General features: G+C 37.2%; 4 protein-coding genes across 7 annotated transcripts; 2 read left to right on the plus strand and 2 right to left on the minus strand.

Annotated features, from left to right (window-relative positions):
• Positions 1-975: 975 nt before the first annotated feature.
• Positions 976-9924, minus strand: bicdl2 (BICD family like cargo adaptor 2). 2 transcript variants are annotated; one of them, XM_084413751.1, is made up of 10 exons: positions 9832-9911; positions 8484-8851; positions 5212-5427; positions 4890-5006; positions 4601-4747; positions 2525-2671; positions 2248-2322; positions 2027-2109; positions 1736-1850; positions 976-1176 (listed from the first exon to the last, which is right to left on the minus strand). In XM_084413751.1, exons 2-10 carry the CDS (start codon positions 8745-8747, stop codon positions 1000-1002), a joined length of 1341 nt encoding a protein of 446 aa, XP_084269877.1. In that variant the 5' UTR covers positions 8748-8851; positions 9832-9911; the 3' UTR covers positions 976-999. The 2 variants fall into 2 exon arrangements, with proteins under 2 accessions (XP_084269877.1, XP_084269878.1); XM_084413752.1 differs by lacking the exon at positions 2525-2671 and having other exon boundaries at positions 9832-9924.
• Positions 9925-11152: 1228 nt separating this feature from the next.
• mia (MIA SH3 domain containing) lies at positions 11153-13661 on the plus strand. Its single transcript, XM_084414639.1, has 4 exons — positions 11153-11645; positions 12667-12800; positions 12967-13077; positions 13182-13661. Exons 1-4 carry the CDS (start codon positions 11519-11521, stop codon positions 13203-13205), a joined length of 396 nt encoding a protein of 131 aa, XP_084270765.1. The 5' UTR covers positions 11153-11518; the 3' UTR covers positions 13206-13661.
• cryabb (crystallin, alpha B, b) lies at positions 13494-25389 on the minus strand. Of its 3 annotated transcripts, none has more exons than XM_084414637.1 (4): positions 24838-25349; positions 23497-23619; positions 23095-23294; positions 13494-13700 (listed from the first exon to the last, which is right to left on the minus strand). In XM_084414637.1, the coding sequence occupies exons 1-4, from the start codon at positions 25018-25020 to the stop codon at positions 13688-13690; spliced, it is 519 nt and encodes a 172-aa protein (XP_084270763.1). In that variant the 5' UTR covers positions 25021-25349; the 3' UTR covers positions 13494-13687. The 3 variants fall into 3 exon arrangements, with proteins under 3 accessions (XP_084270763.1, XP_084270761.1, XP_084270762.1); XM_084414635.1 differs by lacking the exon at positions 13494-13700 and adding an exon at positions 14996-17927 and having other exon boundaries at positions 24838-25344; XM_084414636.1 differs by lacking the exon at positions 13494-13700 and adding an exon at positions 21488-21883 and having other exon boundaries at positions 24838-25389.
• cfap68 (cilia and flagella associated protein 68) lies at positions 14773-20862 on the plus strand (the record flags this gene model as incomplete). Its single annotated transcript, XM_084414638.1, has 3 exons — positions 14773-15003; positions 19856-19925; positions 20025-20862. 3 exons carry the CDS (start codon positions 14773-14775, stop codon positions 20180-20182), a joined length of 459 nt encoding a protein of 152 aa, XP_084270764.1. The 3' UTR covers positions 20183-20862.
• Positions 25390-27112: the final 1723 nt, after the last annotated feature.

The following is a 27112-nucleotide window of genomic DNA, read 5'->3' on the forward strand; positions in this document are numbered from 1 at the left end:
AGTTCAAAATAATTGTAATATTTACTAATACATTTGTAAAATCAAAAGTTGTATCTGTTAACATTATTTAATGGACCTGAGCTAAAATAACCGAACAATGAACAGTTGTATTTTTATTAACTAACGTTTACAAAGATTAAGAAATACTAACAAATGTATTGCTTAGTTAATGTTAGTTAACGCATTAACTGACGTTAGGTAATAAGACCTTATTGTAAAGTGTTGCCGAAACTTTTAATTTCATTATTTTTTAAAACATCCTCACAAGCTCTTAAAAATGGTGTAGTTCTATGGCATTCTTAGTTTCTTATGTCTCGACTCGATAATACTGAGATCAGATTTGTGTTTGGGCTATACCTTCTGATGTAAGATTCTTTGTTCAAACAAAAATGTCACTGAATTTTTCACAGTATTTGTAAAAGTAATGTTTGTAAATTGAAAATTGATATCGGCTTCTGGTACACTAACACAAAAGATAACCATTCAATGTTATTGTGCCAGTTTTTTTTCATGTCATCTCCTTCTATAAGTATGTGAATGTGTTTATGTAAAAGGTATTATTATCATTGGTCATTATGCATAATTTGCATTATGCAAAAATTTGACAGTTTGAGAGTGTGAAAGTTTTGTTTACATGAAATAATACTGACTGTAATGCTGCATAATCCTTACTGAACGCTGCCTTTAATGGTGCTAAGGAGGCCATTTATTTTATGGTTGAAGAATAATTAACCCCTCATATAAAAGAGTCAAGAAAAACACTGATAAATGCTATACATTTATTTTTGTTTATGAAGTTGCAAATAAATATTGAAAACATAAATATGCAATAGTGCTACTTCGGAGTAAATATAATTGATTTCTTTCTATTTACACATTTGGGTGATTTTAAAGATGATTTACCAATTGCCATTTGTAGACAAAAGTGAGAAATATCTCATTAATGTCTTCTGTTCCCTTCTTTTTCCATCTCTCTTTCCAATTTTTTTTGTCCTCCAGTCAGTCTCCCCCAAACAGAGTAGAGAAAAACCCTTTCCTCCCATCTTCCCCACGTACACGCAGTGACTTGGTGCTGCGCGTGCCTCTTTGAAAGCCTGTCTGTTCCTTTTTGTTTTCCTTTTCCTTCTCTTGTTGTTGGAGTTCAACCTGATGATAGATCACCATACGCATGTCCTCCTGGAACAGAGCAAAACTACATTTTACAGACTGTACAGTATAATAAATAATTAATAAATACATGCAATGCATAGCAAAGGTAAACTATTATTTTACAACAGTGGTTTTTAATCCTGGTCCTGGGGACCCACCACTCTGCATATTTTATATGTTTCTCTTACCTGACTCACTTCAGTTCAGTTGATGAAGTTTTTTTGATGAGCTCATGATCTGAATCAGGTGTGTTAAATAAGGAAGGAAGGAACATACAAAATGCGCAGAGCGGTGGGACCAGGATTGAAAACCACTGATTTACAATAATACAGTGTTTGAGTGTCCTTGGTATTTCAGGAACTAAAAGGGTCCTAATACTAACCCCTGAGGAACTCCAAACAAATGCATTGAACACAGACGAATGTGTCTGCATTCGAGAAAAAATGTCAAGGACGGCTCTCTGTGCAGTGCATAGTAGATATACATTTTCTAAATGTTCTGGGTGGTTTCAAGGGTGTAACTCTTTACTAACAATATCCAGTAGACATATCAAAACCAAATTAGAAATCAATTGCCTGTTACCGACCTGCCAAGACTCAACTTCCTGTGACAGTGCCACCTTGTGTCTGATGGTGTTCAGAAGCTGCTGGTTGAGTGCATCACGTTCTTGTCGGGCCAAAATTATCTCCTCTTCCAAGGCACTAATGGGTGAGAGGGAAGGAAAACTTTGAGTCTGTTTCTAGCTGACCACAGACTATTATCAAAAATGTACCCCATTCATAACAGATCATTAGCTTATCACTTTATCTCTGGAGTGGCATACAGAGGACGAAACCATATAGATATAGATTAAAAAGCACTTTGATCCAGTTCTCACCTATAAGTAGGTTTACCAGTACTGTTACGATACGGCTTTACCTCCTCCCTCAGCCCTTCTAATTCAGTTTCTCTGGACTGTAGCTGATGAAAGAACAAAACATCACATATCACCTTAGATGAAAACTCAGTCTATAAGCATGCATTGATGTCCTCTTTTATAAGTCGCTTTGGATAAAAGCGTCTGCTAAATGCATAAATGTAAATGTCATTGTAGCTAACCTCTGTCTGTAACCTATGAATCTCTTCTTCTTTTTCTTGCAGAATGGCTGAATGGGCTAAAATGCTTTCTTTAGCCTGTTGGAGATAAAAATCACAATCAGTCAGCAGAAATAGAAAATGGTCAGCCTAATCTAAAAAGAGAGCTGGGTCAAGAGAGAAATAAGCACTTACATGATTAAAACCCAGTCAATTCACATAACTGTGCTCTAAACATTTGCTACAAGCTAAGTTGAAGCATGCACACCTATCTTTTCACTAAGCAGGGGTTGAGAGCTACCTGGCACTGTTGGATCTCACTCTGAAGTGACAAAGGGAAGCAGGTAGCCTCCCCCAGACTGGCCTCTTCTCCCAAGGCTTGAACCCTTTGCTGTAGGGTACGGTTGACCGTTCGCAGCTGAAACACTGTGCTGTGCTCCTGTTCCAGCTGTGAAAGAGCCAGAGACAGCCAGGCTGAAACTCTCTAAGGGTGGATGGACTCTGACCAGAAAAACCTGACCAGCAGGTTTTTTTCCATCCCAATAATTGTCAAGGTTAAAGGGTCAAGGTTTGGCTGGTTAGCATAGTCCAGTTAGCCCTTGCTGCAACATCTTTTTCCATTGACATCTATTTAAAAATGTCCATATATTCAGACTAAATAAAAACTTCTGCAAGTAAAATACACTATGGTTCAAAAGTTTGGGGTTGGAATAAGTTTTTTTTTTTTTTATGTTTTTTGAAAATGTCTTGTGCTGAGCAGGGATGCAAAAATAAGGTGCAAAATAAAACATTACACATTTTAGGAGATACATCCATTTTCTAGTTTTTAATCTTAGTTTTTAATCTTAGTTTTTTTATTTTAGACGTGATTGGTTAAAATGTTTTAAAATGTATACTTTTTTTAATTTATTTTTATTAGTTTTTTTTGTTTTGTGATATTTTACCATGAATTTTATTGGGTTATTTGGTTATTTTTTTATTATTATTATTATTAACATTTGGCAGTTGTGCTGCTTAATATTTTTCATGATTTTTGGATGAATAGAAAGCAATCTAATCTATCTAATGTATTAAAAAGCTTTATAATAAGGTTTCATTTGTTAACATTAGTTACCTACATTAAATTAACATTAACTAAGAGTGAACAATACTTTTAAAGCAATTATTATTCTGAGTAAATGTTAATTTCAACCTTTACTAATACATTAAGATCAAAAGTTGTATCTTAACATTATTTAATGCACTAGTCTGTGAACTAACATGAACATGAACATTTTTATTAACTACCATTAACAAAGAAATGTTGTAAGAATATATTGTTCATTGTTAGTTCATGTTAGTTATTGCATTGACTAATGTTATTACACGTCTCTGTGGAATACTTGATTCTGATTGTTCAATCGCACCTTCCAGTGGTATTTTATTCCCCGGTAAACCGGTAAAACCCTTTTTACAGTCTATGGTAAAAACTGATAACACAGGCTCATCCGGGTAACTGACGTCAGCGTTATACGCTTGCTAGGAACGTTTTTTTCTTCTAGGAAGTTTTGCGTTTGGTGAGCTAATAAAATATTTAAATTCAAATCAATATTATTTTGTGAACAATTATTTAATCATGCCATCTGTGTATCGAGGACCTGCTCTCTAGTTTCACACAAACGCAGCTGCTGCAATTTTGCAACGATTGCTTGTACAGTTATGTATTTTAAGATAACAAACAGGTGCGATTTTAAAACAGTTTTATCTCAAATCATTATCTCTTATCCTCATAATTATTTATGTGGAAAAATGTCGTGTAATAAGTGGTATGACTGTACCGTATCCCTTAAATGTCCTTCTAGTTTGAACTTGCTGCTTTCTCCGCAGAAGCTTTGCATTTTAAGATCTAATAAAATATTTCAACTCATGTCAATATTTCGTGTCTAATTATTTATTTATGTGGCGAGTTATTTCAGAATAAACCCCTTCAGAGTGATGCAAGACACTGATCAAGTACATTATCCATTACTTAACAAATGAGACGTTATTGTAAAGTGTTACCCAAATTTCTTTCTTTTTTTTAAAAATCATACTGATCCCAAATTTTTGAACGTCAGTGAATATACATGGCTGATATTTCATCATATTAAACTAGATGTTTTACTTGTGCTTCATTCTTTTTGGAAGACTCGTGAAATGTACTTCCCAAAAGTACTGGTAGTGGGTGTATGTAGATAAGGACCTGGTGCAGTTTCACAAAATGCTATATTTTAGATCTTATGTTGAATGTAGGGTGTAAATTATGATTATATGTGTCATTTATATGTCAATTACACAGAGATTCCCTCTCTTCTTCTGCTCTTTACTCTCCTGTCATCATCAGGTACATCCTCCTCACCTCAGTTTTTTGATCTTTCAGGCTGGTCTGTAGCTCAATCACCCTCTCTCTCAATCCATCCCTCTCAGATCTCAGCCGGTCATTGTCTTCTTGAGTTGAATTCAATCGTTCATCAATACGAATACATCGCTCTTTCAGGACCCTGTTCTATGGTACAAGATCAGTGAAAAATAATAGACAAAAACAGTGAATCAACATACTGTCTTTGATTATTTTGCCATAAATCAAAGTTGATAATATCAAAATATCAGCCGATTAATTCAACTTTTGTGTCTATACATATCTTTACCTCTGCTTGCAGGCTGTCCAGTCTAGCAGAGCTTATAGATTTGTTGAAACTTGAATCCTCCATTTCTTCTCTCAAAGCACGAAGCTCTGTGCGCAAAGTATGCTCTAAAGTCACCGCCTGGAAGAATGATAGAGGATGGAAAGGGTTAACAACATGACATATAGCTAAACCTACTAATCTACATTCCAGCCCTGCATTTAACTGTATCAGTGTTTCTACGTCACTAGACACATTTACCCACTATAGCTGAATGCCTCTGAAAAGATTTGCGAGAAGATCTTTAAACCAGGAAAATAGGGAATTAAAGCTTCGGATTGGTCACCTCTGCCAGCTGTTCCACAAGTTTTTGGTTGTGGTTGGACAGCTGAGTGAGCTGCTCGCTCTCCTCGCGTCGCCGGTCACGACTCTGAACGTGTTTTTGTTCCAGCTGCGCACGCAAGGATGTGATGTCAGCCTGTAGTTCTGCTTCCCGCTGACTTGCCTCGAGGTCCCGCACCTCCAGACGTCGCTGCAGCATGTGTTTCTCCTGCTGCGTAGCCTGTTGCACATCAAACTTAGTAATTCACACACTTTAAAAGAGGTATTTAATGATCATATCTACCTAAATGGACTTGTATGCTGAAATGTTTATTTTGAGGTTCTTGAAGGTGTATAAGGTGTAAAGGTGTATAACGTTACAATAAAATAGGTTCTATTAAAGTTCCCCTGTGGTGAAAATCACATGTTTAATGTTGTTTATATGTCTATGTGGTGTTTTTGATATGCTTTAAGACAAACCATGTGCAAATTCATAAGTCAACACCATTGCTGAGTATTTTCTCCTTAAAGGGGTCATGAACTGGATTGTTTTATTATTTTATAATGTTTCCTGGGGTGCCCTTATAATGTTAGTATGATTTTTACATCAAAAATTGTCATAATTTATAAATAAAAGCCATTTTTCCAAGCCTGATTTCAGGCTCAGATTTGAACGCTCCGTTTTAAGGGGCGTGTCTGCTGTGAGACTGCAGTGCAATCGCCCACTGCTGTGATTGGCTGACATGCTTGCATATGAAATAGCTAGTATTACATGAACTCTCTCGAAAACTGTTACTACGTTTTTACTATTACAGCTATCGAGATTAACAAATCGTGAAAAGTATCGTTTAAAGCATTATATTTAAATCTATTCCATCACATGAAAGGTTGCAGCATGATGAGCTTTGACTGAGCAGATGACAGACAGTCTGTTGATCGCGTGAATAAAGATCTTATCATTGCAACGCAATTTTTGCACTCTCACAAATGCTTACACCAAATCACAATGCAAACACGATGTGAATACACAGTAAGAGCTTCGTTGTGTAGTGTAACAGTGTCATTATTTCGTTTGGTAAGTGTCCAGATAAGCTCTCGCGACTCGCGCTGTGCTGTTTGATTGACAGCTTGGGCGAATGGAAAGGGATCGTTCTTTGATCGCTTTCTGATTTAATCTAATTTAATAACAGTTTAAAAAGGATTATTTTCATAATACTACGAGAAATTATGTGAAGTTGATCATTTAGTCACTGATGCATAAACAGTATTGAACGATTTTAAGAGAATCTGAACTTGAATAATTACACAGAAACCACTGATCGCAGATCAGGCATTAGAGTACACATGGTTACTTACATGTTGCTGGCAGATCCGTGTCGGGAAATTGTGATTGACTGATTTAATAAAGTTTAACCATGCTGGAATCCGAAGGAAGCTTATGCAGACTGTCTTCTTCCACAACCAGGCACTGCACAATATTTAGTAAACAGCATGTTTATTGGTTTATTGCTTGGAAGTAGCTCGATCCGGTAAGCAATCTTCATGTCGTCCTATGTTATTTAGCATGTTTGGGCGAATCAGTGGGCGGGGCTAAACAGGCCGTGTTGAAGTAGGCGTTGATCTTCTTTTGTGGAGGCGGTGTTTTATCCTCTTTGACGTCATAGTTCCCCACTTTGAAAAACGAGTCGTTTGCTGAGCCTGATGTCTATAAAAGCTTTTATTGGACTAACAAGGTAGTTTTCAGTTCTGAAACTTACAGGATATTATTATAGTATGATGATCTCTTATATGTCAAAAGCTCAAGTAAATTTTGATTTCTCAGTTCATCACCCCTTTAAAACTGCAGTAAACCAAAGACAGTCTCAAAAACGCGGTTTGAAATCGCTGAAATCACGTCAACGTGTCATCGTCAACGAGTGGATATCTGAGCTGGTGTGAGTGAGTGGAGGCGGGACTAATTTGCATATTAATAGAAACGCGTATACTAAATGAGGCAAGGGTGTAGAGTTACATTCAAGCTATTTTAAGGCATGATGAAATTTTTCAAGAAAAAAAAAAAATATAGATGTAATTTTGGTGATCAAAGATGAGTTTTAAGGGATAAAATGATTGACTACAGGGGGACTTTAAGTACCAAAAAAGGGTTCTGCTGTTGTAACAAGCCAAAACACTATTTGGGACCCCACACAAACTCCTTCTGAATGAGCCACCATAAACTATAACTCTTGTCGCTTCATATGTCATAATTTCGATATGCAGGAAATATAAACACTCAAAATCAATAGTGTTTCAGTATTTTCCTCAAATATCTTTATTTCTTGTACTTCTTATCAGGCAAGTCCTCTAGTAGACTATTGTAGACACTACTAGCCAGTGTGTGTTAAAACATTCTTTAAGCTACTGTTCAAATGTTTGGGTCCTTGCTGACTAAAAGTATTAATTTCTTCTTCTTTTTTTAAGTACTGACACCACAATTTTTAAACGGTAGTGTATATCTAGTTTATATAATTCTTCCATTACAATAATAAATAATTAGGCGTAAAAGTAAAATTGACACATTTTGGGATATAAAACCAGGAAACTGTTTATCATTTTAGATATGATGGGTTATAATGATTTAGGTTTAAATGTTTTGTAATGTTTTACAATGCATATAATTTGGTTATTCTTTATTTTTCTTGTGATTATATGCCGTTATTTACTCTTCCTATTTATATAATGTATTGTGTATGTGTACAGCACCATAGAGACAAATTTCAATACAGTATAACAAGTATATTTCAATTAAATTCTGAAAATTCAGTTAGCTAAAAAAAATAACTGTTTAGACTGTTTATCAAATAAGAAATCAGACTTAAATGGTGTAAACTGTTAACACATTATATAAACATAAACAAGGTAACTGTAGGGCTTAAGGTCTGTTCACACCAAGAACGATAACTAAAGATAAATATATCAATAACTATATTTATTTTAGCGTCCACACCGGTGGACGATAACGTTCTGTTTTTATAAGTGAGCGTCCAGTTACTGTGTTGTCTCCTGCTTTAAATGCTCGAACTTGGTAAAGTCGGTGGATTCTGATTGGCTTGTCAATGTTTTTTTTTTTTTTTTTTTTTTTCTACTGGAAAAAATTATTCTGAAAGTGATTCCAACATCATTCCTCTCTGTCGTGATTGTTTTAGCTGTGATGTGGACTTATTCATAGAATTAGAATGATTATTAAAACTTATAGTTATTGTTATAGGGGCCTTTATAGTCTCCATCTCTTTTGACCAAAGTCATCCTCATTCTTACCTCCATCTCTCTTTCCATCTGCTCTATCTGAGCAGCCAGCTCCACGTTTTTCTCCAGCAAAGCTTGGCCCATCTCAGCCGCCAAAATCAGGTCTTTTTCCAGCAGAGTAGGGCTGCTGTCATCCTGAGGTGAGGCGAGAAGATCATCTGGTCCTATTGTAGGAGCCATGATCCGGTGACTGGAGGAAGAGAGTGAAGAAGAGAAGGGGAAGAAAGAATCCTCCAGGATGGGAGAGGGCAGGTTCTCTCTCTTGGATGTGAACATTGGTTCGTCCCTTGAGTTCACGGCTGAGCAGGACTCCTAGTGACCGTCCTGATAGTCAAACGTTGTTTATCTGCATCTTTCCCAGTCTAAATGCCTGGATTTTCCTTAAAGTAAAAAAAACAATGTGTTACTCTGTGAACCTGAAGTTGATTTTGTATATCCTTCAAAAACGGATCAACCCTAGTGTGTGTCACATGTAGGGTGTACTGAGGCTGAATGTTCAGCCAAGAATGGAATCATCAGTTAATTTATTGTTTGCTTTATCTTGAATTGTCTGTATAATAATTCTCCCTATGGACAAAAACATGTTGGAACAGGTGACAATTGTGTTGGAACTCACCTTGAAATTTATGACACAATGTAGATAGGTGTATTCATTTACAATGTCTAATCCTCCTGGACTGTAAAAAGCTTGGATTTCTTCCCTACATGTGAGTCCTTCCTTATAAACAACACATTATCCAGAACTACCTTGGAGCATGTCTATTGTTGTCTAGGAGCTTCTTTTGTAGACATGACCAACATAACAAAGTGCCAGTGTTTCTCTCACATTCCAGTAGTCATTCAAGACTCCTCAGTGGCCCAGTGACTACACCCCTTACAATTGGCTAAACAGGTTTTAGAGAGCACAGGTGTCTGAGACACAGGTGACTCTGACCTCCTTAAATCTAAAATACCGATATTTCACCACCATTATATGTAGAATGGCTGAAAAGTGTTTTCCTGGAAGAAGGAAAAAAAAACAGGCTTCTTCTCTAATGGAGGATGCATAAAAATGATGACATAAATAGATGTAATGTAAACCAGAACCTCTGGTTAAAGTGGTTATTATTAACATAATATCTTAGCCAATTTTATGATATTGAAATTGTTGAATCAACTACAACATTAGTCAACTGTCGTGTCGTGTTATTAAAACAACCCAAAGAGTTCGTATCAAATTCACTGCAAGTAAAGGCTTATTTAAAAGACTTCAGAATGTGTTATATTCAAAATCGTTTTATTTTAAAGTGAGAAAGCGTCTGCTTATAGTATAAATGTCCCTATTAACAATTTAGAACAAGTAATGCTTTGTTTTTCCTACCTGGGAAGTTCCTGCTCCAAACTTGGCTCGAAAGGTGACAGGGAGGTTCTACTAGTCGCCTTGGAAGCGCTCGCTGTTGTAAAGTTAATTTAGGCACACCTTCTCATTGCGTCATCAGATAAATAGGAGGAGCCTAGTACCAACAAACAGGAAAGGTGTCACTGACGTCAGGCGTTCAGGTGAGATAGTTTGGAACTAAAAATAAAAAACCCACTCACACACATACTACACTTTATCCATGAATGCAAATAATATGGGAAAAATAAACTATAGTTTATATTACCTAAATAAAATAAAAAACAGCATTCATTTAGAAAAATAGAAAAGCTGTATTTTAATGTTTTTATATACTTTATCTTCTTTAGGTTTATTTCAATTATCTCATTCTATTATTTTGTCCCTGTTTATTCTACCCCCTGTAGAACACACACGTTTGTAAAAAAATAAAAAATAAATAGGGCACAGTGTATTAATAAGAAGGAATTTTCCATATTGATTTTTACACAGGTGTTTTACCCGTATTTCGAATTACGCATTGCATTGTGTTGATTTTTAGGGTAAAGGAAATGTCTGCAAACGTAACGGATAATGTCCTGTCCCTGCCAGCACTGTGTGAACGTCACTTATTTCAGTTTTTGATCTAAATGTGTATAGATTTACAATTGTTTTATTAAATATTTTCTATATCTCTTTATATGAACCATTAAAAAATTATTATCAAATAAGAATTCAGTTTTAAAACTTTAATGACTTGCAATTAATCTCTAAACTAAAAAAAGTAGAAATATAAAATGCTTTAGTCTTCAAAGATAATTTTATAATAATGTTACGAAACCGTCCTCTATCTAAAACGTTGTATATGAAAGTTAAGTATTCGTAATTTCCAGTGTCAGATGTAGAAATTCTCAGCATAAAAGAAGCCATTCAGGGGCTGTTAGGTAATCTGCTCAGTGCTGCCACTTTGTGGTTAAAGTCACCCACTTCGTTACACAACTTCATACTGTTGCAGGCAAACCAGCTGCCAGTTATTAATGAATGGAGATGATCAAGAATCACATAAAGCTAATTTAAATTGAGCTTTGTTGGATTGATTATGATATTCTAAGGTGATCCACATAAAGAAATGGCTCAGAGAGACCATAAGGAATGTTTTGAATCAAAGTGAGTGTTGATTTTTGCCACTGTGAAAGGATGGGTTGTTCAAACCCTGGCGAAGGCCTCAGTCTCTGAAACTTGGCGCTATGGGACCTGTGGCCTGGCTGTGTCCCTCACTATAGTAACAATGAACTGAGTGTGGAGTCAGATAGGATTAGTAATATTTACACAAGCGAGAGCCTGTGAAACTTGCAGCAATGCTTCCTGTTTTCTATACTTCATATTTTTCTCTTGCAGAGCCTGAATGAAGCTAGTTACAGCAATGGGCCCTGCTCCGAATCTTGACTTATGTAAGACAAGAAAACCTTGTTAACTAGATAATTATGTTTGCAGTGAGTCATTTTGTCCTTAAATTGTTCAGTAAAAAATAAGTTAAATCACTTGTGTACTATGTAAGTAAATACAGTTAATCTGAGTGTTACTGCATTTTTATAGTCTACCTTCTGAAAAGGGGAGGGGCTTGGCCTCAACTGGGCCCCTCCCACTTGAACTTTAGTCCTGTTCAGACAAACTAAGAATCAGACACACAGAGATGGAGAAACGTACTAACTGGACTCTTCTCCTGGTGCTGTGTGGCCTCCTGCCATTGGCTTCTCAGGCCGGCAGGCAGATGCCAAATCTCTCGGACAAGAAGCTATGCGCCGATTCAGAGTGTAGCCGTGAGTAATGCTAACCAGCAAATTTTAGATAAAAAAATAAATAAATGTATGTTGCATTTCAGCATAAGTAACTTTGGTAACACTTTACATTAGGGTTGCACTTATTAGTTAACATGAACTGACAATGAAAAATACTTTACTAATCCTATAGTTAAATGTTCATTTCAACATTTACCAGTACATTAATACAATCAAGAGTTTTTTAATACATAATGGACCTGCTATCATGAACTAACAATGAACATTTATTAACTAATGTTAAAAAGATGAATAAATACTGTTATAAATAATAAGATAATAACTATTATATTGCCTAAAAATAATCAATAAATTGTTACCGTAACTTTGAATATATTCCGTTACATTTTTATGTAGGCCAGTTGTGCACAAGAAAAAAGAAAAAGACTTAAAAAAACGATTTGGTTTATTCTCTAATTTTATAGTTGACAAATAATATGGACATATTTATTTCCTTTGCATTTTGTTATAGTTTATGTGTTATTTATATGTGTAAATATGTATATATATTTTTTTTTCAGTTTTTCTTCTTTTCATGTTTACTTAAATAATTCTAAAAATGAATTTTCAAAGAACAAGTATTTAATCTCCCAGTTAATATGAGGTCCAAGAAACTACATGCAGAACAATAATTAATAGTTAAATGATAAAACAATAAGTATTCCAAAATGTATTATTATTTTTAAACTATTTCAACTTAAAAATGTAAGTTCAGTTGTTGCCTTAAATTTTTATTAAGTATAATTAACTTAAAATATATTAAACTGACCTGAAAAATTGAGTTGAATCTTGTTTAACTTATAGAAAAAAAGATGAAATTGCTTAAATTATTTTGATGAGTTAACATAATAGAACATTTTACCACCAGAAAACCAGTAACAGAAAACCACCAGTTGCCATGATTTGATCATAATTTTTTTTTACAGTGAATAGTTTTAAAAAGAGCATGTCACACTGACTGTAGGACATTGTGTCAACTGCACATCTGGTTGTGTATTCACAGATCCCATTCTCATCGCTAGAGCTCTGCAGGATTATTACCCGCAAGACTGTCGCTTCATTCCCATCCAGCAAGGCCAGTCTGTCTATGTGTATGCCATGCTGAAAGACCGTGGGAACCTCTTCTGGGCTGGTAGTGTAAGTACAGTATAGCCTATAACAAGGCCGATCTGAATTGCAACCATCGCAATATTTTAATCACAGTATTCAAATCCACGATTGTCTTGTAATGTGTGCAAAAACAAATGCTTTCCCCTCTGAAAAAGAAGACACAAAGTGTAACAGAAGATAACTGTTTGTGAAGGTCCAAGGGTCGTATTATGGAGAGCAGGAGGCTCGTCTGGGATTCTTCCCCAGCAGTGTTGTTGAAGAGACGCATGTTTTAATACCTGCTGAGGTTGAGGTCAAGACTGATGTGCGTATCTGAATTTGTTTATGATCAACAAAAACAAAATTGTCGCACAAACAAATACATGAAGGGACCTGTAAGATTCATTTATATTCTTTTTTTCTTTTCAGAAATGGGACTTCTACTGCTATTAGGATTGTGCGATGCTTCGTCTGGAATATAAACATGATTCTTGATTCCACTCTGCACATTTGTTATCTCTACGCTACTCAACTATTCAGATGAGGAAAACATACAGAACAGTGACTGTAGACTGTAAATGCTTATTGATGCAATAGTTTGAATAAAACTGAGCTGCTGCTACTTGGCTGCTTCTCTTGCATGTGATCAGTGTTTCTTAGTATCACCTGATGTTTTGGTAAGGAAAGTTCTGAATGAGAAATAGGCCTAAAGAGAAAATCAATTATTACTCAACCAGGAAATGATTGCATCTGCCTTTAATGATCTTGATAGTCTTTAGCAGCAGGTACAGTATTTGGTTACTAGCATAGTTGCATCCAGAGCTGTCACAAAACATGTTAAATGTTACTTTTAAATTACTCACACCCTAATGTTATTTTATGATACTCACATAAAGTGCACACGATAAGTGAATACTAATGAATGCAAGCAAATATTAATTTTTACCCCTGCAAAAGAAACAAAAAACATTGTGTTAAAAAACAACGAGGTTGCCAATTGCATTCAACGATATAATATATCCAGTGAGGGGCTAGATAAGTTATTCGTTGATGCAGTCTTCAGAGAAACTCATGCGACCTCCTACAGGGAGAGAAAGATTGCAGAAAGACTCAATAAAACTTAAAAACATGACACCTAGCATCTGGTTATGGTACAGTAACGTTAGCTATTTAAGTGTTGCTCACGTTAGCTAACTATTATCAAACGATAAACATTACCTATAACGCGCTACATAGAATATAATTAATGACTATATTCCTGGGAGGTCAACTAATGCGTTAAAAAAGCAGTAATTTCATAAATTTACCAACCAGCGCACTTGAGAAACAATAAATGAAATGAATGGAGTTTAATGGATTGTTTGGAACTATTTGGTTGCGCCGTGCTCCACGACACGGGTTCCTTCCTTCCGCATTCCTCAATTCATATGGAAGTCTATGCGAGTGTCGTAACGGCTCTGGTTGCGTCATGTGCGTTTCCACGGAGACCAATGACAGCTTGGCGTTCTTAGCAAGGTGAGTGCATCTTCACAAATAATTCAAATGATTTCACTTCAAACTTAGTAAATAAAATGTAATGCGCCGTACTGGTACGTTAATGAACGACTTCCACAAATATGCAATGTGGGTGTTCTAGGGTGAAGTTAGCCTACTGATAAGAATTATTGTATCATTCCTTTAAAAGTTGTATTAGAAATGTATTAGGCTAAGTTACTTATTATAAAAAGTAGTCTATGACAAGAAAGAACATTATTAGTGAACATTATTAGACTTCAAATGAGTTTAAAAATGGCGAAAAATGTTGCTTTCCGTAAAAGTATGTAGCTAACTTACTATGTAGCCTACAAAATCACTTAGCAGAAAAATATTTCGTTTTGATTAATGTTAACAAAACAGTTGACTATTTATTGGGCATTTTTTATATTGTTGTGGTTGCAGTTTGTTAAAAACAACGTTTACCTTTTTTATTTCTCAAAATTAAGCGGCTCTATTCTAAGATATAACATTGTCCAATATAAACATGGAGTTTCCATGGATAAAAAACAGCCCTGCTTTTCATCACATGCTTCGGGCTTCTGGACAATCTGAGGTCTGGTGTGATTTCACTGATGAGGCCAAATTCAACCAGTACGGTTGGCGATGCTCAACGAAAGAAGACTCTTATTCAAATGCCACCCTCATTGGTAACTGGTCTGAAGAGAGGTTTGACACTCGCCGTACTGGGGCGTTACGACGCCCCCTTCCTCACCAGGTTGGTTTTGTTGGGTAAAAACACGTACCCCCGGTTTCACAGACAAGGTGCCTAGTCCCAGACTAAAATTAATGTTTGAGCTGATTTAACTTAAAGCAACTTGCACTGACATATCAAAAAATAAGTCAGTGTTATTGTTTTGTATCAAGATGCACATCAGTAATGTGTCTTTAAGGCACATATTTATAAAAGCTACTTCAATGTCCTAATAGAACTAAGGCATAATCCTGTCCTGTCTGTGAAACCAACATATTCACCTAAGTCACATTTAAAATGTTTGGATTTCATTGCTTTAGATAAATATAAAACCAAGAGCATTTCTCAGAAATGAGTTGTTACCACAGGTGTGGTTAATCATAAAAGATATGAAGATGTTCCACTAACATTTTTTAATCACAAAAAGGCCACATCATTTTCGCCTTCATTTTGAACATTGAACATCGATTGTTTAATCATTTTAAAACGAATGTTTTTGGATGTGAAAGTCTGCTTGTACTATCTTTTTATATTTTGTCATGAATTATTCATCCTCATGTCGTTCCAAACCCATGAGCCTTTCGTTCATCTTTGGAACACAAATTAAGATCTTTTTGATGAAATCTGAGAGTTTTCTGCTCCTCTGTTGACAGCTAAGCAAACTACCACTTTGACGCTTCAAAAAGTTCATGAAGAGATCGTAAAACTAATCCAAATGAATTAAGCGATTTAGTCCAAATTTTCTGAAGAGACACAATCACTTTATATGATGAACAGATTGAATTGAGGCTTTTATTCACATTAACATTCATCAACTCACACATCAGTTGTGGTAAATGGAAGCTTGTAACACTTCCCGTAGTATACTGAGAATTTTACAGGAATTTGAGTTGTCTTTTGAAGAAATGGCATTTCTTCATGTTGAGGGTAAGGTTGGCCTTTCTTTGGAGAATTTTATTAAGACTGATGTGTTATTCCAATGATTTGGAGTAAATTATTATATCGTTGATGTACACGAAACAGAACTGTCCTCTCAGCTCTGCCAAAAACTTTTCCATGAGTCTCTGGAAAGTGGCGGCTGCATTTCAGAGACCATAAGGCATAACCCGAAATTGAAATAGCCCTTTGGTTGTAATAAAAGCTGTTTTGGCTTTACTCTCTTCCTCCATCTCTACCTGCCAATAGCCAGACTGCAGATCTAAGGCAGTAAACAAGGTTGCGCCTTCCAAGGACCCAAGGATGTCGTGAATGATTTCATTGGATAAGTATCCGGTACTGTTTTACTGTTTATTTTCCTGTAGTCCACAAAGAACCGGTACGAACTATCAGTTTTGGGGACCAGGACGACAGGGGAGGTCCAAGGCGAGAAGGAGGGCTCAATGAAATTGTCTTTGAGCATTTGGTCTACATGATTTTCAATTATATGTTTCTTGAAGAGAGATACCCAACAGGCTCTGGATTTAATTGCCATTGTGTCAGATAACACGAAGCCATCAGCTTCTGCAGCTCCTCAGGTTTATCTAAATCCAGTACTAGTGCATCTTCAGATATCAGTGGTTTGAATGGAGGTTCCCAGGAAGGAGGTAGGGCATAGGTAGGGTTTGTAGTGACAGTTTGGATGACGGTTTCATCAGCAGCAATGTTAGAAGTCCCTGGAGCACTCCCTGATCTGGTAAGAAGGTATAATAACCTTCATCAGTTTTCAGGCCATATCTGTTTTGGCCAGGTGAATATTATACGTATTATACTTTCATATACCTGTTCAATCGACATACCTGATTATGCCACTTATAACTGATGCTTTTGATCAGTCACTTGATGCACTTGTCCATCAACCAATATGAAACGTTGTGGATGTCCAGCCGAACACCACAACACGTCTCCTCCTAATGATCTCCACAGACTTTCTTGCATCAAAGTAAATGTACTTCCTGTGTCAGCAACTTTATTCTTTACCGTCACAGGGATCAACAAGACTGATGACACTGGGTGAGGTTGTACTATGTTCAGTCCAGCCAGATGTTTTGAAGTACTACGTTCAGGTTGTTTCTTATCAGTCTTTTCTTTGCTGTTATAACTGTCAACCTTTTTCCAGTAGTCTTAAGCCCCCATGCAGTTCTTTTCCACCATGGAACCCACCAACTGTTCAATCATCCTCACTGTGCCTCTGAGACATCCTGCCACCCTGGGGTTAATGTTATTCAGGACACGACTCACTATTTCATCCTCTGAGATATCTGATTTCCACTTCAGTGTCACAGTGTCTGGTTGGTGTACCCTGGGTGTCCACTAGAGGTCTCTTCCCAATACCGTCACCACCACTTCATGAACTGCATTTCCCATAATCCTTTGTCTGAACTCATCACTGATCATTGCACACAGCTGTTCCCACTCACATTTTTTGTATCTGTCTATTTATACCCTGTCTGTTTCAGTTATTGTCATGGAGTCCTTGTTTGATGTCTGATTGCACATCTGAGTTACATTCCTGTTTTGTCTCTTGTTTTTGGACTGTCTTTGTATAGATTTTTTTGACCCTTTGCCTGGCTGGTTTATGATTATGGATTACCCCATTAAACTGCACATGGATCTTACCTTTTTGTGTGCATCTCGTGTCATTCAGACAAAGGGCCCGAAAATCATAAGCAAAATCCCTCAAATGTTGTCCAGGTTGTTGAACCATCGATCTCAGCTTATCTTCCACATCATTGATGTAATCCTCAGGTAGAAATGCTGTCCTGAATGGTTTTTTAAAGGATTGCCAATCGGAGACCTTCCTTTTCTCAGCTTTCCACCAGCTCAGAGCAGGACCACACAACACTGTGCTCAGGGTCCCAATGAGCTCTAAACTAGGAAGCGGTCAGATTTCCAAGTAGTTTTCACACTGTTCAATGAAGGTGAGTACATCAGCAGTCTTACAAGGTGGGAAATTCCAGACGAATCGATGGCTGGGCACAAAATGAAGAAACAGCTGTAGGGTTATACACAGTATTAAGTTGCGTATCAACAGATGAAACATCATACGTAACATTGATAGATTTTCTGGGGGGTTGTTTGACTCTAGTGGCTGGAATTGGGGTTTTAGGAGCATCAACAGATGACAGGGAAGAAACTGGAGTGTAAAAACCTCTCATCTCTCCTCAGAAAACAGTCAACCACCACTCTTTCCCACTTCTACAGAGATTTCTGGAAATATTCATCCAACTCTGCCAAGCTGGCGTCCACGGCATCACGAAAACTTGTTTCTCTATTTAGTGCAGTCTCCACAGATTGTTTGAAATCATGTTCCCCCGCCTGTTCTCTATTACCAAGAGCCAATAAATCCACCTTAATTTTGTCTAAATCTGCTTTCATAATTTGCATGTCATTAACATCACATTCATCTTTCTCTACATCATCAACTTCATCAACATCAGAAATGTAAAGAGAACTCAACATGGATGTTACTTCAGCAGTAGGATTGTGTCTTGTAACAAATGGACCAGTCGAGAAATCTATATTAGGTGTTAACCCAGCAGTATCCACCACTTTGTCAGCATTATTACTGGGAGTCGATGCAACTTGGTTGTTGATACAAGTAGCATCTTGAACAATTGACATTTGTGTGTTACTCTCTATTTCCTCCTTTATGACAATTTAACGAACAAATCCATTAAAGTAAAACAATAGAACTTCCCCGTACGGGCCAGCACTATGTAGTACTTCCCATATACTGAGAATTTTATATCAAGAGAAATAATAGATCTTTTTAAGGAAGTAAATAAAGGAGGCAAAATAGTTCTGAAGTGTACATAACAGATTTATAAAACTTACAAAGACAAAATAAACCCAGCATGTGTGTGTTTTCACATGAGTGCAGACGTGAGGGCAAATAGTTTTTCAGTCCAGCATGTTGATGCAAAGTTTGAATCAGTCTCACCGATAAGGCAGATAAAGTCCGTGAGCAGCTTTGTGAAGACCGTGTCTGTTTTAAATCCTCAAAGGTGAGCCATCCAATCCAAAAAACGGCAAGCTCCACAATGAGACAGATAAAAAATCCACTAACATATTTCGGTCCCAAACTCTAGTCCACTCAAAAATCCCGGGGTTTGATATAAACTTGCAAACAATCGCCGCCCCATGGCGGTCTGTTCGCTCCCCATATACTCTATAGGATGACGTGTTGTTGAGCTATGCGAGGTCACCCTCTGAATCTCGCGAGAGTTCGTTACAGAGTTTAAGACCTATGCACGTAAAAACAACATCGCATGAAGACATTATAATGACTACCAATACATAGGTCAATCACAATATAAATAATCAACCCCTTATGAGGCTTTGCTACAAGCTCAAGCATGTTCGCTTGACATGCAAGAACCAATGAGGTTCATTCTCGTGTTACGCAGCACGTTTGAGCTTCTGCAAGAACCAATGAGGTTCATTCTCATGTGTTACGCAGCACCGTTTGAGCTTCAGCAAGAACCAATGAGGTTCATTCTCGTGGGTCAAGCAGGTTCGATTGAGCTTCTGTTTATGTTCACTGACAAATGTTTACATGTGAATCGAAGCCTAAATTAAATCTGTTCATCATATAAAGCGATCAAGTCTCTTCAGATAATTTGGACTAAACCGCTCAAATCATATGGATTAATTTTACAATCTATTTATGAACTTTTTGATGTGTCAAAGTGGTAGTTGTGTAGCTGTCAATGGATTTCATCAAAAAGATCTTCAATTGTGTTCCAAAGATGAACAAAAGTCTTACGGGTTTGGAACAACATAAGGGTGAGTAATTAATGACAGAATTTTCATTTTTGGGTGAACTAACCCTGTAATTGTCCAAATACGAGTTTTGTGCTCAACAGTGAAATAACCCTGAATTTATTCCCCCTCACAGTTCTCTCACTATTTTGAAACCACATATTATTCCAGCTATAAGAAACCTGATGTTCAGCCGATTTACACAAGTAGGTTTTCTTAAATATATTTTATTATTTATTTATTTATTTAAATTTATATTAAATAATAATGCTTATGTAAAGACCTTGGTATTTCCACTTTATCAGCACCAAAGAGAGAGTCAAGAAGCTTCCCTGGCCACCAACCAGAACTGAACCCTCCACACACTAAGTGTGTGCCAAACTCCTGCTACAGACTGGACTTCACAGGCCCTCAACATAGAAAAGAAAAGACAGAGGAGACTTCTGAGCCTCAGCGCGGATAACAGAGACACACTGAAGCCTTTGGCAGAGGAATCCTGCTTACAAAATTAAATCAGCTTCAATATCACTGACTTCTGTGAGTGATCCATTATTTTCATGTATTATCATGTTATACATAACCCATGATGATTAATGTTCAATAATTTTGAGGTTAGATTTTTTTGCTTCTTAATTATATTGCACTTGCTTATTCACCTCAATTCATCTGGTGAAAAGTCAATAATTTCAACAAGCACCTATACTTGAGTTTAAAATGAGTTTAAAATTTCAACACATACTGTATTTTTAGTGGCATATCAAATAACTACCAGACTGATAAATTATCCAATATTTGATCATTTTGAGGTTATTGACATTGACCTATAACTGTGTTACTGTGTAAAAAAAGATGACCAGTCATGAGAATTTTTGTTTCTTTCTCATATCAGTTCCAAAGTCTACCAAGATTATTCTTATCAATGATTTTCTTTTCTTTTCTATTTTTAAAATATTTGAGTGAATTCATTTAAATCTCAAGTGTTTAATTCAGCAATTTGGATATCATTTGCTTCCACTGAATTGTATATTGCATACATCAGCTGTGCTCTCTAGATATCATTATTATCTGGATTGGGGGTTGAAACCCCTGATGACTAATATTTTGTCATATAGTTTGTTGAAAATAAAAAATAAGTGCAGTCACACTGGTTTTGACCAAAGTCCATGATTTTTATTAATTAATAATTCATGATGTTAATAAGTTAATTCAGTGTGTTAGCTGTGATTAATAAGGAATGTAAGCAGTAAACAGTGCAAAGCCATGTTTTTAAAAGCTCCTTCTCAATTATACCTCATATTGGGGATAATACAGTAGTTTAGGCATTTGCTTTATTGAAGAGGATATATATGAGGAAAAAATAATGTTTTTCTACATCCTCGTCAGAGCCTGCTTATATTAGTTTTCCATATCAAAAAATGACTGATATAGTTTGGTATTAGCAGCTTTACCGTTGTTGAATAAGTGAGCCATTGCTAAGAAACCAAATAGCCTCAGTGACTGCAAACAATGTAAATTCTTGGCACTTATTCACATGCACAAACACCCAGCTCACATCTCATTGTCAAATATTTTTTGGGAAATCAAGAGACATTTGACCTTATAGACACCATGCTTTCAAAACATTAATATGCTTTCATTCCCAGCACATAGGACTATAATTTTTTTGCAGTTTAACACCTGTTCTTGGCAATATGTCACCACGTACCTGCTATTCATGCTGTTTAACATTATATACCATTATTTTATCTTTATTTATTTATTTTTATTTGAAAGAGGTTTAGAACCCCATTTGAGCCTAGGTCTTAAAGCTCTGCTCCTGCTATATTGTCATGAGAAAGTTTAAGGGTACACTATGTAATTATTTTTTGTTGAACATTTAAATAATATATCATCAATCCTTCTTCCAAAACACTTTTTTTTTTTTTTTGTCTTACCCCGATTCACTATGGTAAGCCTATTGTTTTAGACCTCTCAAGATGGTTTGTGCGGGAAATTGCGTACATACGCCACTCGCCCATGCGTGTCTCGCCATATCTGTAAATAGAGAAAAGTTCCTCTGGCTTCTTTGACGCATGTATGGTGTGGGAGTGGCATAGGTTAGTTGTCACTGAGCGAGAAAGGTTGACATGGAGCAGCTGAATCTCCAACCTCTGGAGAATCACTCCTAAAAAAAACAAAAAAACGCAGAACAGAGGAGAGTCTGTTGGCAAAAAGAGAACGCAACAAAGCTCATAATAAAACCAGAATCAACATTGGGATTTGTTGGAGATGGCGAGAACTAAGGGATTTGAAATGCTGTAAAAGCGACGCGGATATGGCGTTTTTATTAAGGTATTTTATTGAACAGATAAACTGCTCTCTAACAGAGTTGTAAAGCTTTATCTATTGTGAAGGGTCATATTAATCCGCACAGTCACGCAGAGCCGAAGCACAATCAAAACAATGTTTCTTCCGCAAAATGCATGCGAGTTTTGTTTTTTTAACAGCTAGAGGACCAAAAGTTACATAGTGTACCTTTAAAATGTGAAGCAATGGCCACGGATGTGCCATCAACCATTCATAAACTGCCTCAACACTCACAAATCAGGTCAAAACAATTAAATACTGTCACTTTTCAAGAACTTTTCCACATCCCCTTAAGGCCAATTCAAGGTTAACACACTGATCAGACTAAACCCAGCAATCTTGTTTGTTGGTGTCTGTCTGTGCGGTGTGAATTGGCCTTTATACAGTATGTATACTCTGGTCCTGAATCCATCATTAAATCAAAAATAAACTTTACTTCAAACAACAACAACAAAAACCCCATTATGATATCTGGATGTAACAAATAATTTGAACGTACATTGATTAACAGAATAAATATTTTGCTCACCCTTTTAAATAGGACAATGACAGTGTGCAGTGAATCACACATAATGATTTTTGTTTTGTTTTTGTCATCTCAGTTTAACACAATGACCTATTATTGCCTGTTTGTCTTTGTTGTAAAAAAGAAATCCAAGGACAAAAACTCCTCCTACTCTCAAATACTTTGTCTTGCAGTCAAGCCTGCAAGATATACAAAAGCCTCTTTGTTTGGTGGCATCAGCAGCAGACAATACTTTATTGTAAAACTGTATTTCTATGAAAATCGTTTAAGTAGCATTCATCATTTTGAGACTGAGTTTACAGTTTTGCTGTTGATGGAGCTTCAGCCTAATATCTGTTTGTTTTTGTGTTTTTCTCTGGCTGCCTTAGCAAAGACATCATAACCATTTGGCCTGTCATTAATGTTGGGCTAATAAGTTATTCCCTTGTAATTTAGCAGGAGCACATAGGGACAGGGGAAGACAAGGGACATAAAGTTGAAACATGGAAGTCTAGCAGCTTTACTTCTTCTGAGGCCCAGTCAGGGTGGGCTTGTCATCACGGGTGATAGGAATGGTGCGCTCCAGGCCGTCCGAGTGCTTGCGTGGGGCTGTCACTATCAGAACACCCTCTGAAGACAGGGAAGAAGTGACAGAGGCTGGATCCACACCAGCAGGGACACGGTATTTTCTTGTAAACTCTCGGGAGACAAAACCGTGATCGTCCTGAAAGGAAAGCACAACATCGTTATGAGCAGGTGATAACCAATGGTCCATCTTTCACTATGTTTAACTCAATGTTTACTTGTGGCACAAGGCCAGTGATCTTGGTGATGACATGTGGATTTGAACAAAAAAGCCAGTCACATGGCACAGGTTTAGGTATAGTGTCGCAGCTCAGTGTTTATGTTCTATAGTAAGTTTCTACCTGACGATCCTCATGTTTAGCGTGAATTTCAATGAAATCTCCATTCATTTTCACTGACAGCTCCTCTGGTGAAAAGTGTTTGACATCCAGATTTAGTACGAAACGATCTTTTTCCATTTTCATCTAAGGAAACAATTAAAGACACAAATTTAATCATTTGTCTTGGCTAATCTAATGTTCCCAATTATTTAAAAAAAGCACCTCAAATTAAATATATAATATATATACTGTATATTTTTCAGATGTTTTATTTTCCACATTACAATATTACAGTATCACCAATGTAAAAATCTTAATAGCTCCACAGACAGGCTTCACTTTCTTTATGCAGAAATTTGCATTTAGGGTGAAATATGACCTGAAAAATTCTTGTCAGTTTTTGTGAGATAACTAAATAGCCCAATTAAATTTCAATTTTATTTTGTTTTGTTTTTAATCAGCAAAATATAACAGCTATGCTTCAGTGTGGCTTTTTAAAGATACAGTGCCAGACTATCATCATGGAAGAAATGTTTAAAATGTTTATAACATAGTTTAGAAAACAATAGCTAGCGCAGCTTATGCTTAAAAAAAAAAAGAAACTATATTAAAAGCTATATTTCTAAATAATGCTCCTCTCTGTCTGTATAAAACAGATATGGACACAGAGAATAACAAATTTAAAGGAACTTCATGTCTTAAAATAACACAATAAAAATGGTTACATTTTACAATAAGGTTCATTAGTTAACATTAGTTAATGTATTTACTAACATGAACTGACAATGAGCAATACATTTGTTACAGTATTTATTAATCTTTTTTAATGTTAGTTAATAAAAATACAGCTGTTCATTGTGTGTTCATGTTAGTTCATGGTGCATTAACTAATGTTAACAAATACAACCTTTGATTTTAATGACGTATTAGTAAATGTTGAAATTAATATTAACTAAGAAGAATAAATACTGAAGATGTATTGTTCATTCTTATAGCTCATGTTAACTAAGGTAGTTAACTAATGTTAACTAATGAACCTTATTGTAAAGCGTTACCATAAAAATGATCCATAAATTATTTATTAGTCGTTATTGAGCCAGAAGAATGTACAGTCAGCCGTTATCACAGATTAAAACCCTTCAGGTTGATACATACAAGCCCCTCCACTTTGCGTCAGGGTCCTGGTCACCCAGTTATTTTTTTTGCAATAGTGACTTAACAAATTAGACATTCTTTCAACTACAGTCATTCTAATGTTACAAACTTAATTAACCACAAAAAAAGTCAGAGGAAAAAAGTTCCTTTTAACTTTAAAAGTTAAAAAAGTCACACAAAAAAGGACCGCAAAGGTTTCCAGCTCACCTCAGAAAGGCCACTCTCCACCCAGCTTGGCCAGCGCTGAAAGAAAGGCCGTGGGTAGTACAGTGAGGGAATCACGTCGGTCTCAGAGATGGGCTCCCCAAAGTGCTGGTCAAAGACTCGGCTGGATAAGAAGGATGGCCAGAAGGAGCGACGGGACCATGGATGCTGGATGGTGATGTCCATTTTGTGTCTGGGCCTTAGCAGCACTCAGAAAACTGCTGGCTCTTATGCCTGCGCACTTAAATAGAGCAACACCGACAGCCCCTGGCAGACGAGCCAGCTGCGGATCTTTCTGGAATAATGATGTAAACTGTTTGTCTGCCTTTGCCTCTTTCACTTCGGCCCTCCCACTGTCCTCTGCTTGCTACCCCGTCCCCTCTTCCAACTATCTCTCACTGTAGTTATCTAAAGAGCTTATCAGATTTCAATTCACTCAGATACCAACTGGATTACAGTGCAAGCCCTCAATAGTGCTGATGGTACCCTGTGTTCAGAGCTCTGGAAACTGCACTGTCTGGTCCAGCAACCCTGCCAATATCAAGAGAAGTCTCTGGTCGCTCAGCATTCCGCTGGTCTGTTTAATGCCAGCAAAGATTAGGATGCCCAAGAGGTGATGTGCCCATGCATATTTAGGTTCTGAGCCCCATTGGAGGTTTGGTCTTTACAGAATCTGACAGTGAATGCGGCTGAGATAACTGTGCCAGGCTAAACACCATACAAAGTCAATCCCCATGAACAACCGCTTTCCTGGACAACGTACGGGGACAACGTTACTTGAGCTGGCACACTGATTGGACAATCATTTTGAAGGTGTAAGCAGTTTCAGCTACTGCTGTAAGTGAATATTCTCTAAATAAAGGCAAAGGATTGTGGTTATACATTTTCTGCCCATTTTGCGGATGTGGTGCCCTTTTTTAGTTCCTTGGACTTACTGTTAATATAATAAACGGGTGGGGGGGGGGGGGGGGATGCTGAACTTGGTGACTATTTGATTCACAAGATTCAAAAGTTTGGGGTTGGTAAGATTTTTTTATATTTTATGGGGTTTAGAAGTTTTAGAAAGAAGTCTCTCATTCTCACCAAGGCTGCATTTATTTGATCAAAAGTACAGTAAAATGGTAATCTTGTGAAATATTATTTCAATTTAAATGTTAGTTTGGACTCTTTTTGTTTTGTCATCACCTGCCTTTGTCACTCATTTGTTGTCACGGACACTAATCACGTTCAGCTGTGCACTCATCAGTCACCATCATTAACACCTGTATACAGTATGTTCAGTTCTGTTTCAGTTCAGTGTCCTGTATTATCTACTCTATGTTAAGTGTGTGTTGCTCTCTGTTTGCCTTTCTGTTGGATCTTTGGAGAATAAACCTTTGAATTGAATCGTATACATCTTCCTCATCTGTCTGCCAGCAACCACCCGTGCCAGAATACTGGACCAAACAAATTTGAACGCGTTTGTATATTTTTTCTCCCTCATTTTCGTGTTCAGTGTTTTTGTTAAATTTTTCACCCCTGCTTGCACCATGGACTTTCCAGCAGTTAAACTCATGTGCCTTGAGCAGGGAGAATGCTCCCTCGAGAAACACTTGGACGAATTTTTGGATCTCGCCCATCAGACCACCTTCCCGGATAACTGTCAGTGCACATTCCTGGATGACGGACTCAACGCCGCCACACGTGCACAGTTATCCGGGGAGGTTCCTCGAGGGAGCTTCGTATGTTGAGGGAGCTAACATATGTGGGGTGTGTGCTGGCGTCCTGCGGATCTGCGTTCACCGTCGAGGATGCCGCCAGCCCCACTCCCCATCCAGTGGCCTGCCAGAACCAGCAGGACGAAGAGGATCGGCGACCTGAGCCCACCGCAGGTAGCGTGATAAAGGAGCCTGCGCCCACAAGAGTGACCAAGGACCACATCGTCACGGAGCCCGAGCAGCGTGCGCCTGACCAGGTGTGTGAGCCGGCCGAGCTATCCATCGCTGAGGGAGTGCTGGTAGACGTTGAGGGTTTGGAAGTGAGCCCCGTGCACCCCCCTGCTACTGAGAGTGCATTTTTGGCAAGGACTCTTTTTGATTTTGAGTTTGGAGAGGAGATTTGTCTAGCCCCTGTACTGTTGCCCGAACCTGTCACTCCTGAACCTGTCAGTCCTCTATCTGTCTCACTAGCCCCGCCCAGCCTCCCTCTCCCACCACCTCTCCCACCACCTCTCCCAGCACCTCTCCAACCACCTCTCCCACCACCTCTCCAACCACCTCTCCCACCACCTCTCCAACCA

The sequence above is a fragment of the Rutilus rutilus genome, assembly GCF_951802725.1.
Source record: "Rutilus rutilus genome assembly, chromosome: 7".
NCBI classification, from domain to species: Eukaryota; Metazoa; Chordata; class Actinopteri; order Cypriniformes; family Leuciscidae; genus Rutilus; species Rutilus rutilus.